We start from the raw sequence: 17,634 nt of genomic DNA on the forward strand, positions 1-17,634 counted from the left end.
AAAGGTGAAATTGGGGTCTACACCAGCATGTTAGTGTAAAAAAATAAATTTTTTACACTAACATGCTGGTGTTGCCCTATACTTTTCATTTTGACAAGAGGTAAAAGGGAAAAAAGCCCCCCACAATTTGTAACGCAACTTCTCCCGACTACGGAGATACCCCATATGTGGGCGCAAAGTGCTCTGGGGGCGCACAACAAGGCTCAGAAGGGAGAGTGCACTATGTACATTTGAGGTGATTTGCACAGGGGTGGCTGATTGTTACAGCGGTTTTGACAAACGCAAAAAAAAAGAAAACCCACGTGACCCCATTTCGGAAACTACACCCCTCACGGAATGTAATGAGGGGTGCAGTGAGAATTTACACCCCACTGGTGTCTGACAGATCTTTGGAACAGTGGGCTGCGCAAATTAAAAATTTTGTACAGCCCACTGTTCCAAAGATCTGACAGACACCTGTGGGGGGTAAATGCTCACTGTACCCCTTGTTACGTTCCTCAAGGGGTCTAGTTTCCAAAATGGTATGCCATGTGGGGGTTATTTTGCTGTTCTGGCACCATTGGGGCTTCCTAAATGCGACAAGCCCCCCGAGCAAAATTTGCTCTCAAAAAGCCAAATATGACTCCTCTTCTGAGCATTGTAGTTCGCCCGTAGTGCGCTTCAGGTCAACTTATGGGGTACCTCCATACTCGGAAGAGATGGGGTTACAAATTTTGGGGGGTATTTTCTGCTATTAACCCTTGCAAAAATGTGAAATTTGGGGGGAAAAACATTTTAGTGAAATTTTTTTTTTTTTTTACACGTATGCAAAAGTTGTGAAACCCCTGTGGGGTATTAAGGCTCACTTTATTCCTTGTTACGTTCCTCAAGGGGTCTAGTTTCCAAAATGGTATGGCATGTGGGTATTTTTTGTTGTCCTGGCACCATAGGGGCTTCCTAAATGCGACATGCCCCCGAGCAAAATTTGCTCTCAAAAAGCCAAATATGACTCCTCTTCTGAGCATTGCAGTTCGCCCATAGTGCACTTCATGTCAACTTATGGGGTACCTCCATACTCAGAAGAGATGGGGTTACAAATTTTGGGGGCTATTTTCTGCTATTAACCCTTGCAAAAATGTGAAATTTGGGGGGAAGCACACATTTTATTGAAATTTTTTTTTTTTTTTTACATATGCAAAAGTCGTGAAACACCTGTGGGGTATTAAGGCTCACTTTATTCCTTGTTACGTTCCTCAAGGGGTCTAGTTTCCAAAATGGTATGCCATGTGGGTGTTTTTTTTTCCTGTTCTGGCACCATAGGGGCTTCCTAAATGCAACATGCCCCCCAAAAACCATTTCAGAAAAACGTACGCTCCAAAATCCCCTTGTCGCTCCTTCCCTTCTGAGCCCTCTACTGTGCCCGCCAAACACTTTACATAGACATATGAGGTATGTGCTTAGTCGAGAGAAATTGGGCTACAAATAGAAGTATACATTTTCTCCTTTTACCCCTTGTAAAAATTCAAAAATTGGGTCTACAAGAACATGAGTGTAAAAAATGGAAATTGTGAATTAACACCTAAAGGGTTAAAATGCTGACAATGTCATTTTGAATATTTTGGGGGGTGCAGTTTTTATAATGGGGTCATTTGTGGGGTATTTCTAAGATGAAGACCCTTCAAATCCACTTCAAACCTGAACTGGTCCCTGAAAAATTGTGATTTTGGAAATTCTGTGAAAAATTGGAAAATTGCTGCTGAACTTTGAAGCCCTCTGATGTCTTCCAAAAGTAAAAACTCGTCAATTTTATGATGCAAATATAAAGTAGACATATTGTATATGTGAATAAAATAAAATATTTGGAATATCCATTTTCATTACAAGCAGAGAGCTTCAAAGTTAGAAAAATGCAAAATTTTCAAATTTTTCATCAAATTTGGGGATTTTTCACCAAGAAAGGATGCAAGTTACCAAAAAATTTTACCACTAAGTTAAAGTAGAATATGTCACGAAAAAACACAATCTCGGAATCAGAATGATAACTAAAAGCATCCCAGAGTTATTAATGTTTAAAGTGACAGTGGTCAGATGTGCAAAAAATGGCCGGGTCCTAAGGTGTAAAATGGCTGGGTCCTTAAGGGGTTAAAGGAAAAAAAAAAACTTTCACATGACACTGAAAAATATTGGTAATTGGTATCGGCGAGTACTTAAGAAAAAGTAGGCTGATTATATAAAAATATATTATATAAAAATATATTTATTATATATATATATTTATATAAATATATCTCTCTCTCTCTCTCTCTCTCTCTCTCTCTCTCTCTATCTATATCTATATATATATATCTCTATATCTATATCTCTCCAAGTGGTATAGGTCACAGCAAAAAGTATGCAGACTCCCAATTTCAAAACCGCTGTGGTCTTTATTTAGGTCATGAGCAGTGCAACGTTTCGGCTATAGTGTAGCCTTTGTCATGCTTGACAAAGGCTACACTATAGCCGAAACGTTGCACTGCTGATGACCTAAATAAAGACCACAGCCCTTTTGAAATTGGGAGTCTGCACACTTTTTGCTGTGACCTATACCACTTGGATGTTCTGTATCTGGACTGGTTATCCGGATGGTCACGGGCATAAGAGCAGGGACTAGTGCTGTCTTCCCCCTTGGACACACATATATATATATATATATATATATATATATATATATATATATATATATATATATATATATATATATATATATATATATATTTAAACTTTTTTGAAAAGGGGGGTGATAATTTTTTTTTACTGGGAAGGGGTTAATTCACATTTATTATTATTTACAATCCCCCCCCCCACTTTTTTAGTCCCCATAGGGAACTATTACATACAATCAGTAGATTGCATACACTGATCAATGCTATGCCATAGCATAGCAGTGATCAGTGTTATCTGCACTCCTTTACCACTGCCTGCCATGGTAAAGGAGCGATGATCGGACGCACGGAACAGGGTAAGGGACCTCCGGCTGTCCTCACAGCTGATCGGGACACCTCTGTGATCCCGATCAGCATCCCTTAGCTAAGTGGCAGGGCTCATCATAGCCGGGTTAATACGGGTCCCAGCTATGATGTGAGCTCAGCTGCTGAGCGCACTGCATAGATCGGGAGCAGAGAATGCAGGAAGCTTACCGCACCTCCGTGATACTTGCCGGAAGGACTCCCGCTGGCAGGTATCGGGGACATTTGCATGAGTACAAGTGCTCGTGCAAATGTACAGTATCAGTATAGGGACATCCCTAGTTACGGCTATTGTTCCACAGGTAAGCCTAGACATTGTAATAATAAAGGAATCACCCTCAATAATCTCGGCAAGCACTACTTTAGCTAAATGTTTTCAAAATGGACATGAAAGTATAACGAATGACTCGTCTATACTGACTCTGATTGGTGTCGTCATCATTTTCATGCTCTGAGTCTTCATTATCGAGACCAAGCTCCAACAGTTCTCTTGTTCTAGACAGAAAAGATAGAAGAATAAGTCAGTGAAACAACCCATAATGCAAACTTCAGTCCTTCAATCAGTATAACAGAAGCCTCTTGAGCAGTCTCTTTCCGGCTGTTGCAAAACTACAACTCCCAGCATGCAGAGTTGCAGTTTTGCAACGCTGTTTGGAAAACAAGTAGTCAATACACTTTATTATAGTAACACAATGCAGTGTATAGAACTACATTCAGTCGCAGTGCAGAGTGACAAAGTCTGCTGAAGACATGTACCTCTTTCGCTCCAGTTGTGGGGTGTCCAATGTAGTCTGCTGATTCATCGCTTTAATCCAATAAATAAGAGCTTGAAAAACATAAGCCACGTGTTTCAGCGAACAAACATCCAGCACAGGAAGGACATCAGAGTGTTCGTCATTGTGGGAGCGCATCAGTGATAGGGCGTAGTTTAGAAAGTCTCCTCGTGCAGACATCCCTTGGCGAGCGCTGAGTAGAGTGGCTCTTCTAGAAATAAAGATGGTAACATTAAACTACAAAAACAAAACAAGTCTTCCAAGTATTAAAGGAGTACTGCAGTGTAAGGTAACTTCTTGTTGGGTCCCAGTGGTCAGACCCCCCCCACGTTCATTTATTCCCTATCCTTTGCATAAAGGATAAGTTGTCTTACAGTGCAGTGCCCCTTTAAATGTGGATTAAAATTCAGTTCTGATCTAGTCCTGCCTCAGGGGATGGTCACTGGAGAACTCCTCACATTGTGGTACTTACTGACCATTGCATGAAAAGGTGCTAATATCAGAAGGTTGGGAAACCGCTCAGTTTCCCAGAAGCCCTTTACTATGTATTTTAACATAAATGGCACCATGAGCTAAAATACATGGGAATCTTTGCTCCAACAGAATTGTGAATCCTATCACTTGGTGCAGCATACCAACAGAGATTGGCTAAAACTAGTCAGATAGAAACATTTAAGATGGGTATTAAGTGAAAATAATTCTTAAGCACTGTGCCGTTACATGGCAATTATTGGAAGGGGGAATTGGGGGGCTTTAAGCAGAAGCTCTACTTTAAAAAGGTTATCCCGTATGCCCTATTAGCAGGATCTGACCGCTTGGACCCCTAGGGTTCTCCTGTAAAGCGGTCCACTCGCCTCATGAATGGAGAGGTGTCAACCACCGCACAAAGCGGTGTCTATGGGAGAGCTGGAGATCTCCCCTATCCGCAGGAGATAAGCTGTAAGATTTGTTGGACTACTCCTTTAAATAACAGTTCATTAGTGTTTTTACAAGTAAATGGAACTGGGCTGTAATGCCAGGCATAGCTGCTACTAAAAGCTGTGCTAAATAAGCAATAATGGAGACATGGCACTAGAGTCCCTTCCCACCACCTATAGTGCATGAGAGTCAAATTCGCTCAGTTATATTGATGGCTTATACTACAAACAGGCCATCAATTTTAAAGAGCCAAATAGTCCCAATAATGCACAAAACTTTGAAAAAGTGTGACTAAAGTGTCCATTACCTTCTACCCTCTAGTGTCCTTAAACTTGCTTCCTCACGTGCAGTCATCCTCTCCCTACGGGTAGAATTTTGGGATGCATGGAGAGGGTGGTTTGGATGACCAGGATCCCCAGCAGATGACAATGCAGAGCCATAACGGAGTTGTGCTTCTGTGGAGTCCATTATGCTGACCATCCAGTTCCAGGTTGGAATAAGCTTTTCTTCCACATAGTTCTAAAATGTGAATATAATAGGGTTAATTGTTGTAATAATAAGCATTCAAGTACCAACAACCGTATACAATATTGTGAGAAGTACCTGCAAATTAACAGCATCTTGGTAAGTCAGCTTTACAGCAGCAGGGATCTGGGAATACACCAGGTGGTTATACTTCGGGATTAAACCCATTAAGTCTGATATTTGCCGAATAACTATGCTGTATGCCCTTGCCAGGCTGCTTGCAGATGTTAAGTAGCTGCTGGAGTTGCTTGCTTCAAGAGCAGCTGCTGCACTGGAACTCATATTCCCACTTCTCCGCAAGCTGGATGGTTCAATGTAAATAAGTGCTCCGGAGCTGGCTGCAGAATACAAATTAGATTTATGAGCAACACACGATACTAAAACAAATGTGGAATTAACCACTTATAAATGGCAATTATTTTTTATCAAAACACTTGAAAATCATAAAATGTTACTAAATTCTTATTACAACCGCAACATGAGAATTGCTTTCCACTTGCCTGCTGGGGTGGAGGTACTAGAAGGGGCTGCATTGGGGGCCCTCTGATTTTGGGTGTTCCTCACAGCCCACTGCATGGAACGTGGAGCCTGTGCAGCACCATTTGCATGGGTGCTATTCGTCGATCTCTCTAAAGGCTCATCAATCATGAAAGTCTCCTGATCAAGGTCATCGCTCTGACTACTACTGCTATCCGAGTCACTGGAGTCATTAGACTGGGAGTCATCTTCAGAGAAGAAAGCTGGAACACTGCTTGCACCTGCATGGAAATAATACAATATTTACTACACTGCTTAGGACAATAAGGGAAAGTCTAATGTAAAAATAAAATTTAAAAAAATAAAAGAATTACCTGCTTCTGAACCAGCAGTCGCTGCAGTTACCACACTCCGGCGGCCGCTGGCGTTGTCCTGGTTACTGTGATTGCTCTCGCTGTCACTTTCAGTCTCTGCAGCCGCCAAGAGATCTAATTCCATGTCACTCCCTAAGGCACAAATCTTTTATTAATCTCAGAGTACTTTGATTCCTTACAAAACAGCATTTGACAAAACCATAAAGCAGTGGTCTTCAACCTGCCGACCTCCAGATGTTGCAAAACTACAACTCCCAGCATGCCCGGACAGCCGTTGGCTGTTCGGGCATGCTGGGAGTTGTAGTTTTACAACATCTGGAGGTCCGCAGGTTGGAGACCACTGCTATAAAGCATAAGTTACCATCCTCATCGTGTTCATCATGTTGTCCTTCAGCCTCTGCATTCTCTTCCCCATGTTCCTCTTGTTCGTCATGATGATCTTCTTCACCAGCCACTCCTTCCACTACTTCCACCTAGAAAGAAACCAAAGGATGACTACAGAAGACTGGCCAACTAGATTAAACACCTACTCTTTCCTATAACCCAACTTAATGCTTGTCAGACGTTTGAGATAAAATGACAATGAAGGGTAATGTCTCATGAACATAACATCTGCCCTATTAGAGCAGTGTTTCCCAACCAGGGTGCCTCCAGCCGTTGCAAAACTACAACTCCCAGCATGGCCGGTAGTTTTGCAACGGCTGGAGGCACCCTGGTTGGGAAACACTGTATTAGAGCATATGGAAGTTACAGAGGTGGTCTCAAGCAGGCATGCTGGGAGTTGTAGGGGGGTACCAAGCAGGAGCCTAAATTAATTTGTTTGTTTGCCAAGGGTGCTGGAAACATTAGCTGACCTTACAGGGGTTCACATTTTTAAAAAGGGTTGTCTCAGATAAGTCAATAATTCATATTAGCCACCGATTAAAGAGTAAAGTATCAGATTTCATGCATTATATATTCTTCATCATCCATATCCATCCATCCATCCTCATCCATACCCATCCATCCATCCTCATCCATACCCATCCATCCATCCATCCATCCTCATCCATCCATCCATCCTCATCCATACCCATCCATCCTCATCCATACCCATCCATCCATACCCATCCATCCATCCATACCCATCCATCCATCCATCCATCCTCATCCATACCCATCCATCCATCCATACCCATCCATCCATCCATCCATCCTCATCCATACCCATCCATCCATCCATCCTCATCCACATCCATCCATCCTCATCCACATCCATCCATCCATCCTCATCCACATCCATCCATCCTCATCCACATCCATCCATCCATCCATCCTCATCCACATCCATCCATCCTCCACATCCATCCATCACATCCATCCATCCATCACATCCATCCATCCTCCACATCCATCCATCACATCCATCCATCCATCACATCCATCACATCCATCCATCCTCCACATCCATCCATCCATCACATCCATCCATCCATCACATCCATCCATCCATCCATCCATCCATCCATCCTCCACATCCATCCATCCTCCACATCCATCCACCTCCTCCACATCCATCCATCCATCCTCCTCCTCCACCTCCATCCATCCATCCACCTCCATCCATCCTCCTCCTCCACATCCATCCTCCTCCTCCACATCCATCCATCCATCCTCCTCCACATCCATCCATCCATCCTCCTCCACATCCATCCATCCATCCATCCATCCATCCTCCTCCTCCTCCACATCCATCCATCCATCCTCCTCCACATCCATCCATCCTCCTCCACATCCATCCATCCATCCTCCACATCCATCCATCCTCCACATCCATCCATCCATCCTCCTCCACATCCATCCATCCTCCTCCACATCCATCCATCCTCCTCCACATCCATCCATCCTCCTCCTCCTCCACATCCATCCATCCTCCTCCACATCCATCCATCCTCCTCCACATCCATCCATCCATCCTCCTCCACATCCATCCATCCATCCATCCATCCTCCTCCACATCCATCCATCCATCCATCCATCCATCCTCCTCCACATCCATCCATCCATCTCCACATCCATCCATCCTCCTCCACATCCATCCATCCTCCTCCACATCCATCCATCCTCCTCCACATCCATCCATCCTCCTCCACATCCATCCATCCTCCCTCCTCCACATCCATCCTCCCTCCTCCACATCCATCCATCCTCCTCCACATCCATCCATCCTCCCTCCTCCACATCCATCCTCCCTCCTCCACATCCATCCTCCCTCCTCCACATCCATCCATCCTCCCTCCTCCACATCCATCCATCCTCCCTCCTCCACATCCATCCATCCTCCTCCTCCACATCCATCCATCCTCCTCCTCCACATCCATCCATCCTCCTCCTCCACATCCATCCATTCTCCACATCCACCAATCCTCCTCCTCCACATCCATCAATCCATCCATCCTCCTCCTCGGATGTTGCCACACTTTGCTTCTTGAAAACGCCGTGGAGACGGCGAAACATGTAGAGGCGGCAATTTAGTGTTTTAATATAGTGCCTCGTAAGGGATATTGGGTTTCTGCAGAACCCTAGATACTAAGAGCAAACTGCTCAAAACATACTCATACCATCCCACTTGGCACTACAATTTTAATATCACATTACTGGGTTTATTATTATTTTTTAAGATACACAATAAAAGTTATATTTTTTATATTTCTGGGGGGGAATAAACAGAGGTGTTTTGCACCCCGGGCTACGGCCCTGGTGATATATAGTGTATTGGCCTTTCTAGTCCCTCTGGGTCATTTGTGGAGTTTCTTTGGACCCCGTAAATAGTCCCCTGGGCAAGGAGTTATTCTTACCTAGTCAGTCTTCTCAGCTGTAATCACGCTCCCTTTGCCTGATTGACAGCCTACGTCACCGCTCCCTAAGCAGATGGAGCAGAGCGATGACATGGGCTGTCAATCACGTGGAGAGGGATTTTAACGCAGCTGACAGGACCAGCAGCAAAGACTTACTAACTTCATATCTTCCCCATCCCTACGAGTAGGAATATCTCCTGGGGATGGTAAGGATGAAGATTTTACCCACGCATTATATATGGTAAAATCTGATGCTTGGTTCCGTTTAATATACTGTACAGTAAAGTGCAAAGACCAAGAGTGTTGTGGGCAACAATGTAATAACCCCCCCCCCCCCCCCCCCCAGACGACAGCCCTGACTGACTGTACATGTAAAAACCTCACTAGAATAAAACTATTACTTCATATTTTCTACGTACTACATACATTATTATATTTTGAGAAATTACCTCTTCTACATCTGCAGATACAATGTCATCCTGTTCTTCATCTCTGCTTCTCACTGGCTGTGACTGACTGATCCTCCTTTGCTGCGGATTTCTTATGATGTACGATGACTGGGACTGATTAGAACTGCATGGAAAATAGTTAAATGTAAAAAAAGTGCACATTTTTATACAGCATACTACAGAGAAAAACAAGAAAACATCTTTTTCATAGAAGTCACATTCCAAATATGATTTAATCTAATACCCTTCTAATGCTTCTCAACCGGCACACTGATCTTTTAGCAGCGTGCCCCACTTAGGGTGCATTAACACCACGTTTATGCAATACAGTTCCCGTATACGTTTTAAATGTGAAAACCGTATTGAAAACCGTATGCACTGACTCTCCATTGAAAACTATGCATCAGGTTGTGTCCGTTTTGCAATTTTTTTTTTCCGTACCCAAAAGCGTAGCCTACAACAGTTTTTAGTACGGGTGAAAAACCGTATTAAACCGTATACGTTTTTTTTTTTAAACATGGGAGTCAATGGGAACCGTACAGAACGGTATTATGTGCGTACGGTTCCATCCGGTTTCCACCATACGGTTGTTGACTGCAGTTTTTTTTTTCATGGAATTTCAATCAAACAAGTCAAACTTTATTCATAATGGAGTGAAAAGTTAAAAACGTATACAGTTTTCTCTTAAAAAAAAAATGATGCAACCGGACATCATATTTCAAACGGTATACGGTTTTCAACCGTACAAGGGTTAAAATTGGTACACCACGTTTTGACAGTTTAGTCCAGTTTTGAGGAATTCGTTTTTCATCAAAAACCTGATACTTGAGCTGTATTACAAAAACGTGGTGTGAATGCAGCCTTAGGGTGCCAATCTTTGTTTTTAGCATAACGATTGTGCCAAGACAAGGCCTTCTTCCTATTAAACATGCCTAACTGAACATATAACAAGTGGTTGCCTATTGTAGACATGCTCTCCAATGCTGGTTTATGAACATGTATATGGTAAAAGTGTGCATCTTTGGTGCCTTCACATGTAGCATCTGTGCCATGCAATATCCTGTTTACTGCAAAATGCCATGTTGTGCCAAGCATTTTCGGCTGCAGGACAAGCATGTGAAGCACATTGGGTTTATATGCTGCACCTGTACTTGTTAACACCATTTCAGTGAATTCTGCACACAGTTTGACCTAACTGTAAAGACAATATGGGACAAAAGAGGCAGAAAAGGAACAAACTACTATAGCCTCACTTGCTGGATTGATCCGATGATGGTCTTGGTGGAAGAGGTTCCACAGAGAAAAGCTCTTCACTTCCTTGCATGGCATCGATGCTTGTGCTGGCCAGGGTAAACGGGGCAGTCGGTCGTGCGATTCCCATTCTCACAGGGACAATAAGCGACTCGGCAACATTGCACAGCTCCTCCACTGCATAAGGAAGCAATGCCTGGAAAACTCTCTTACATTTGCCAATAGGTTGTGGAATAAAATTGCTGGAAAGGAAAACAGAAGCTTTTAAAAGGACAGCCATCTAAAAAACTGGATATACATTTGTACTTTTTGTAACAAAAACAACGCAAAACACCCTTCCTAATGGGCCGGCACCATGGTTATAGACCCTTGCCACTAGGAGGCGTCACAAGGCAGGAAAAAAGTGTGGCCTCCTTCTCAGACTATACCCTTATAGTCACACTAGGCCAGTGTTTCCCAACAAGGGTGCCTCCAGCTGTTGCAAAACTATAACTCCCAGCGGCACGTTAGTTGGGAATCACTGCACTAGGCTAACCAGTTTTTGAAAAGGTAAAGCCCAGCAAATAGCCTAAGCCTGGGTAGAAGAAACCATGGACACCATGAACAATTACCCCGGAATCAGTGGGAGCCAAAAACAGGATGGGAAGTGTATAGCCTGTCTAGAGGGAGCCAATACCTTAATTCTGCCAGGTGTCACCTCCTAGCAGTAAGGGGCTATAGCCATGGTGCTGTACCCACTAATGCAATTCACAAGAAAACCTAATGCATGCATAAGGGCCAACTAAGTTTACATAAAATCATGGTAGAATACTTACTTTTTCTTTTTGGATGAAGCCATTTCAACACTAAGAATAACAAAGACACGTGCCACAGACCGCAGAAAACGCATTGTGACTGCTACTGCCTCCTCTCTACGCCCAGGAGCATATTTGTTCTGAAGTTCTTTCACAAGAGTTCCAAGCAAAGTGTCCAAAAGCTTAACAAAAAAACAAAAAAAATAATTATAATTATAATTTTACACACATTTTTATATATCTCGATATCTCAGATACTTTTTTGGAGCAATTGTTTCAAATTCAGTAAGATCTGTTTCTTGTTGGTTTATTATACTTCTCACGCTAAATTGATAAATCCTTAGTACTCACAGAATGAGCAAAGGAAAATAAAAAGGAGAATTTTTTGTGCTCGCCGTAAAATCTCTCTCTCATAGCCTTCATTTGGGGGGGGGGGGGACATCTTACTGATTGGTATATGCTCTTGCCACTAGGAGGCGTCGACACAAGGAGAAAAATTCAAAAAGTTGGCTCCTCCCTGGGAGGATATACCCGTCGACTGGAAGTGAGGTAACCAGCCAACAAAGAAATATGTCCGAAGGACCCTAGAAAAGAATCCCAGAGAAAAAAAAAAAAAAACACCGGTAAAGAGGATCCGGACCAAAAATGAAGAAATGGGTGGGTGCGGTATCCCCCAATGAAGGCTGTGAGAAAGATTTTACGGTGAGTACAAAAAATAAAAATAAATAAAATCCTTTTCTCGGTCGATCTTCATTGGGGGACACCGATACTATTCGGACGTACAAAAGCAGACCCCCTAAGGTGGGAACAACCACCACCAGAGAAGGAAAGACCGTCCGGAAACTGACGAGACCCAAAGCAAAGAGGCAACAAAGACCCAGAAATTGAGGTGTCTGGAAGGTCCCACCGTCCAAGGAGATTGACTAGGACGCCAAGGAAGGGATCGTCCGTTGTAGAGACTCAGACCTATGGTCCACAGAGAGACAAGAAGGGCTCCCAAGAAGCCGAAGACCATAACCATCCTGGAAAGAGATAGAAAATTGACTTCCAGAAACACAGAAAGGGGGGGGGGGGGGGGGGAAGGAAGAGAGACGTAAACCGGCTCTATAAAAAGGCACGATGCATAAGATTGATGACCGAAATTAAAAAGCTGCAGGCGCCAAAACCAAAGTCCCAGGGCAAAGCAGCGAGCACCCGGGCAGAAGCTGATTGTCTGACAGTGCCAGAAGAGCAGTAAAAAAGATGATGAGGAAAGCACGTCCACGAACATGGCGATTTGGCCCGCATGGCGTAATCTGGCAGACCGGAACTCCCTCCGTCGCGGGAATACATGGGCCCCGAAGGAGGAGACTGAAGGTAATAAACGGCCAAAAAAGGAACGGAAGGCCCTGAGGAGAATTCCACATGGGAGCGGCCGACATGGGAACAGAGGTTCCAGAGTCTCCTAGAAGACTTACACCCTTAGGGCGAGCAAACCCAGCCAACCGCAAATCGCTCCGGGAGACATAGGTCTGTGTGTGGACGAGGGAAAAAAAAATGCACTACAGAAAGATCGTCCCATAAATGGGATCTCAGAAGTCTGAGCAAGAGTGATACCATGCCTGAGACCGCAACCATCACTAAGGCCCTAAGAACCATGAGGGCCAACCTAGACAATAAGGCCAGCCACAGCAGCCTAGGAGGTTGTTTAATACAAAGGAGACTCCCCGGCACTCGCACAAGCCAGCAAAGAGGGAATGGGCACAGAAAACCAGCTGTGAACCCGAGTGGTCCGAGCAAGTATTCCAAAGAAACAAAGGGAACCCAGTTGGGACTCAGGATCTGGGTACATGAAGGTTACTCCAGGAGACTGTTGTGTTAGTGTAGAGCAACTGACACTGTCAAAGGGAAGGAACACACCCCTCCAGGGAGAATGCGCCAAGGAAGGAGAGCAATGGCAGGGCCCAAACAACAGATGTTGGCTAGACTTGCTGACGCTGAGCCCTTCATGATTGCGTAAACTCCACCAACAGAGGAGAGTGCTGTGGCTGTATGAGCAGCAGTAGAGAACCAAGAAACAGGTGGAGAGCCAGACTGCAATAGTGGGCAGTAAGAACATAGGCAGAGACGGCACAAAGCTCTTCTAGATGCAATCAGCAAAAACAAGGACCCAAGCCAGGTACCCCACACCTATGTAGGGGGGAAAAGGGAAATGATTCCATGTCGGCAGTAGAAGCGCTCAGCTAAACAGTCCCTCAGTGGAGGGAAAACAAGAGGTGGTGAGCGGAAACTCAGGTACTGACCATGCTGAGCTTCCTGATCCCCATAACTCCTGCAGAAGGAGATAGCCAAGTACAAAAGGTACTGTAGGAACAGGGCACAAAGCCATGCAGCAACGGGTCAAAGAACTGGGAGAACGCAGCAACCCCGGGAACCCTGCGGCAACACTGCGAGGTATGGAGGAGCCATTTCTGTCCCCGGAGGGATGTGAATCCTGGACACTGGTGCTGGGTACAGAAAATACAAGTAGGAAGCACTTATAGCAAGTATAGCATGGGAGGAACCCTTTGGGGTGAAACCCTGGTCCCTGTGAAAAAAAGAGGAGAGGACCGACAACCAGAGCCAATCTGGTTGCTGACTAAGGCAGTAGAGCAGGCGACAGCCACCCTGCACCGGAATCCAGGAAAGATACCTGGAGGCATAGGGGGCTGTGGAACAGACTGTGTCCCCCTATCAGGCCCCATTCCAGAACAGATATGTTTAACTCCAGCAGACCTGTACAAGTTCACAGAAAGACCCGAGGTACACCACACAGAAAAGGAGGGGAGGTGGGCTCTATACGTGCAGAGTGTCCGTAGCATATGTAGGGGCACAGACATGGTTACCGCTCAATAGTAGTGGGGCACCCAGACAGCAGCCACGAAGAAAATGCAGACATCCAAAGTGACGGCAGTATGTAAAACAGGTGTAGAACCTAATGGTGTGACATAAACATGCCCGTAGCAGACCAACGTAGGGGAACAGAGAGCACTGCTGTCGCTGCAAAAGTCCATGTAATCTGCAGGAAATGCCCGCACCCCGTCTACTAAAGGTGATACACATCAGGAATGCTGTCGCAGACGCAAGGGGTAAAGGATGCATGTGGTGCAGGAAACCATGCAGAACCAGAACGACTTACAGGTATAAGGAAGAAAGAATATCCAATGAAACCAGTCACATTTTCGGAACCTCACAATGAAAAAGAAGCACCGGACTGCAGCTGCGGAAGCAGCAGAAAGGAGGGAGGTGACCTGGTGGATGACAAACCCATGCAGATAATCTGGCTAATGGGCATAGGGACCATGGAACACACCAGGATACTGCATTCAGAACCACACACTGAAATTGTGTTACCAGCCATCAGACCTGAGAGCGGCAGGCATGTGGAGAGAGACCTGGTAGAGTAGGGAACCCTGTAAACCATAATGAGGTGCATGGTATTGGGCCCATGGAACGACCTGGGCTCCACATTCAGAACCTCACCTTGTCAGTGGATTTCTGAACTTCTGCCAAGGTACATGATGTATGGTAGGCGACCCGATGCAGTAGGAAACCATACAGACCACCATCTGGCTGACTGGCATAGGTTCCTTGAATGTGCAGGGTCACTCCTTCGAATCCCCCCACAGAAAGTGGGGTACTGGAGTACGGCTGATCTGATGGGCGACCTGGTGGTGTAGGAGACTATGCAGACGAATGTCTGGCTGACAGGCATCAGTCCCTAGTACCTGCAAAGACCCTGTCCCCCACCAGCAGGGAGGTAGGAAAACACTCCAGCCCTGCACGTGGCAGACCTGTGATAGGAGACCGACAGCAGCGAAAGCAGTGCACACCACAGTCTAGCTCAACGAGAACAACTCCAGGCACTGGCCGGTGACTATAAAGGGACAACAGCACCGATAGGGGGAGCACTGTGCCCCTTTGTTACATGCAGGAGGGCCGGGAGGCCTAGGAGCCATGGATAGTATCCCCGCCATCCAGGAGATCGGGGGGAGGCGGAGGAGCTGTGGATTGTATGCCTGTTGCCCTGTACAGGGTCCATACGACAAGCCGGGTCACTTCTTCGGACATCTCACACTAGTAGTGGGGTACAGGAACTCCAGCCACAGATACATCACTGAGTGATGGTGACAGGCGGGGGAGGAGGAGCCACGCAGACCACTGTATGGCTTACTGGCATAGAACAGTAAAATAATGTATACACTGGGTCATTCCTTCGGACAACTCGCACTAGCAGTGGAGTACAGGAAGTCCAGCCGTGGATACGGCAGCACTGAGATGAATGACAGGTGGTAGAGGAAACCATGCTGACCATTGTTGCCACTCAATGTATCAAGTCCAATCCATGTCCCTGCAGGGTCACTTCTGTGGAACCCTAACCCTAGAGGTGGGAATCTGGAACTCCAGCTGCAGCAGACAGGAGTGGAGAAGAAAACCATGCAGATGACAGCCTTGCTTACCGATATATGGACCATTGCCCATGCAGGGTCATTCCTCTGCAAACCACCTAGTTATGGGGTACGGGGGGAAAGGAGCTGTAGGCGCGGCTACATAAGACGGGTGACCGGCAGTGGAGGAAACCCCTGCAGATATGTTTCCTAATGCCCTACCGGGAATGAAAGGCCGCGTGGTGGACTATGGCACAGGGCAGGGAAGTAGGCCGAGGCATGGAGGAGGGGGACACCTCGTAGGGGCCCCTCAGTTTCTGCTAGAATTGCAATGGCACAAATTGAGGCACCCCTAGGGAGGGACTGGAATCAACAGTGTGAGGCAAACATGACCTGGCAACAGTCAACAGGGTAAACAGACGTGTATCCCCAGGGTTATTTAAGGGAATATGCATCCTCTCCAATGACCCACCAGAGCAGGTCGCATAAGTCCTGTCTGAAGGGCTGATATGGAGAGACTGCAGGGACGCAGGCCATGAAGTTGCTACCAGAGGGAGCTCATTGGTTAGCATAACACCAAGTGTGTAAAACCTGATTTTACATATTTTTTTGAACACACGGCTGTAAGGAGGGGGACAAACCGTGCCGATGACAGGATCGGCTGGAGGAACCACTGACCCCTCATTGCCACGCTGCAGGAGTAGAGAAGGAGGGCGGAGCTATGCTGACTCCCCCATGCCATAATGACGGCGGGCCGGGGAGGGAAGAGACCAACAACCCCCAATTCCTGCGCTGCGGAAGATGAAGTTACGCTCCGAGTCCCCAGCACACATGACCGCTGGCTTCCCCATTACTGACCCGCCCACTGCAGGTGAGTCTGTGGGCGCTGAAACAAGGCAGCTGTAACAGAGCAGGGAGCAAGTCCCGTGCTGAGTCTGGGAAGAATGGGGGCGGAGCTACATACCGCCATTATGGCTCCTGCTGGCGAAAAGCGCTGGAGGAGTACAGAACAACCGGGGTAGAGAGGAGGGGGGAAAGTCTGCGGCCACAGAAAGTGCAGGGAGCCGCTGCTAAAGCCAGCAGCTAACCTGAACAGAAGTGGCCGCCGAAACTTTCGAGCTCTAGACTGAGTCTACAGGCGGGAGAAGAATGTAATAGATATATCCTGACTCACAGATATCGGGACCTTAGCCCCCGAAATTGTCCCATTGTGGACCGAGTCCAAAGAGTAGCAGAGGTAAGAGACCCATAGCAAGGCGAGCAAGTGGCAAGTGGGGTACCCGGACCCAAGGTACACGTCCAGGCTCTGGCCGTTGGCGAAAAGAGATTAACAGTCCATACTCTATGCACCGTGCCCCTTTGTCGCATGTGGGAGTTAAGGCAGCGCCATGCTCCTGTCGCCATATCTAGAAAAATAAAAAGGAAAGAACCTAAATATATGTACTCAACTAGAAAATAATAAAACAGACCAGGTCTGGGGAGCTCCCAGACCTGTGTCTTGCCTCCTACTGACACTAGATAAAACTGGTTACCTCACTTCCAGTGGGCGGGTATATCCTGCCAGGGAGGAGCTGACTTTTTCCCTAGGGTCAGCGCCTCCTAGTGGCAAGAGCATATACCCATCAGTAAGGTGTCCCCTAATGAAGAGCAACAGAGAAAAGAAAATTGTTGCAAGTTATGGCACTTACCAAGATGTCTGCTGTGCATTTCACAATAAGGCAGTGAGTAAAACAGTCCAGGCGGATGGTACCACTCTGTTGATTTAGATAAACTTGCTCCTCTGGGAGAAGGTGACCAATTCGGCTGCTTGCACTAAGACTTGAAAAAAGATTTTATATTATGA

At 45.9% G+C, this 17,634-nt stretch overlaps 1 protein-coding gene across 10 annotated transcripts in view; it reads right to left on the reverse strand.

Moving 5' to 3' along the window:
• UBR5 (ubiquitin protein ligase E3 component n-recognin 5) overlaps positions 1 to 17,634 on the reverse strand; it is a 159,266-nt gene that overhangs the window by 39,132 nt on the left and 102,500 nt on the right. For 9 of the 10 annotated variants that reach the window (XM_056522529.1, XM_056522527.1, XM_056522523.1 and 6 more), the window contains 11 exons: positions 17,480 to 17,609; positions 11,407 to 11,567; positions 10,594 to 10,833; positions 9,341 to 9,464; positions 6,416 to 6,527; positions 6,055 to 6,186; positions 5,704 to 5,961; positions 5,282 to 5,541; positions 4,986 to 5,197; positions 3,744 to 3,971; positions 3,409 to 3,482 (listed from right to left, as the gene is read on the reverse strand). In XM_056522529.1, coding sequence (XP_056378504.1) covers positions 3,409 to 3,482; positions 3,744 to 3,971; positions 4,986 to 5,197; positions 5,282 to 5,541; positions 5,704 to 5,961; positions 6,055 to 6,186; positions 6,416 to 6,527; positions 9,341 to 9,464; positions 10,594 to 10,833; positions 11,407 to 11,567; positions 17,480 to 17,609 — 1,931 coding nt within the window. The remainder of the gene's footprint in view (positions 1 to 3,408; positions 3,483 to 3,743; positions 3,972 to 4,985; positions 5,198 to 5,281; positions 5,542 to 5,703; positions 5,962 to 6,054; positions 6,187 to 6,415; positions 6,528 to 9,340; positions 9,465 to 10,593; positions 10,834 to 11,406; positions 11,568 to 17,479; positions 17,610 to 17,634) is intronic. The other variant, XM_056522522.1, reaches the window with a different exon arrangement.

The sequence above is a fragment of the Hyla sarda genome, chromosome 5, assembly GCF_029499605.1.
Source record: "Hyla sarda isolate aHylSar1 chromosome 5, aHylSar1.hap1, whole genome shotgun sequence".
Taxonomy (NCBI): domain Eukaryota; kingdom Metazoa; phylum Chordata; class Amphibia; order Anura; family Hylidae; genus Hyla; species Hyla sarda.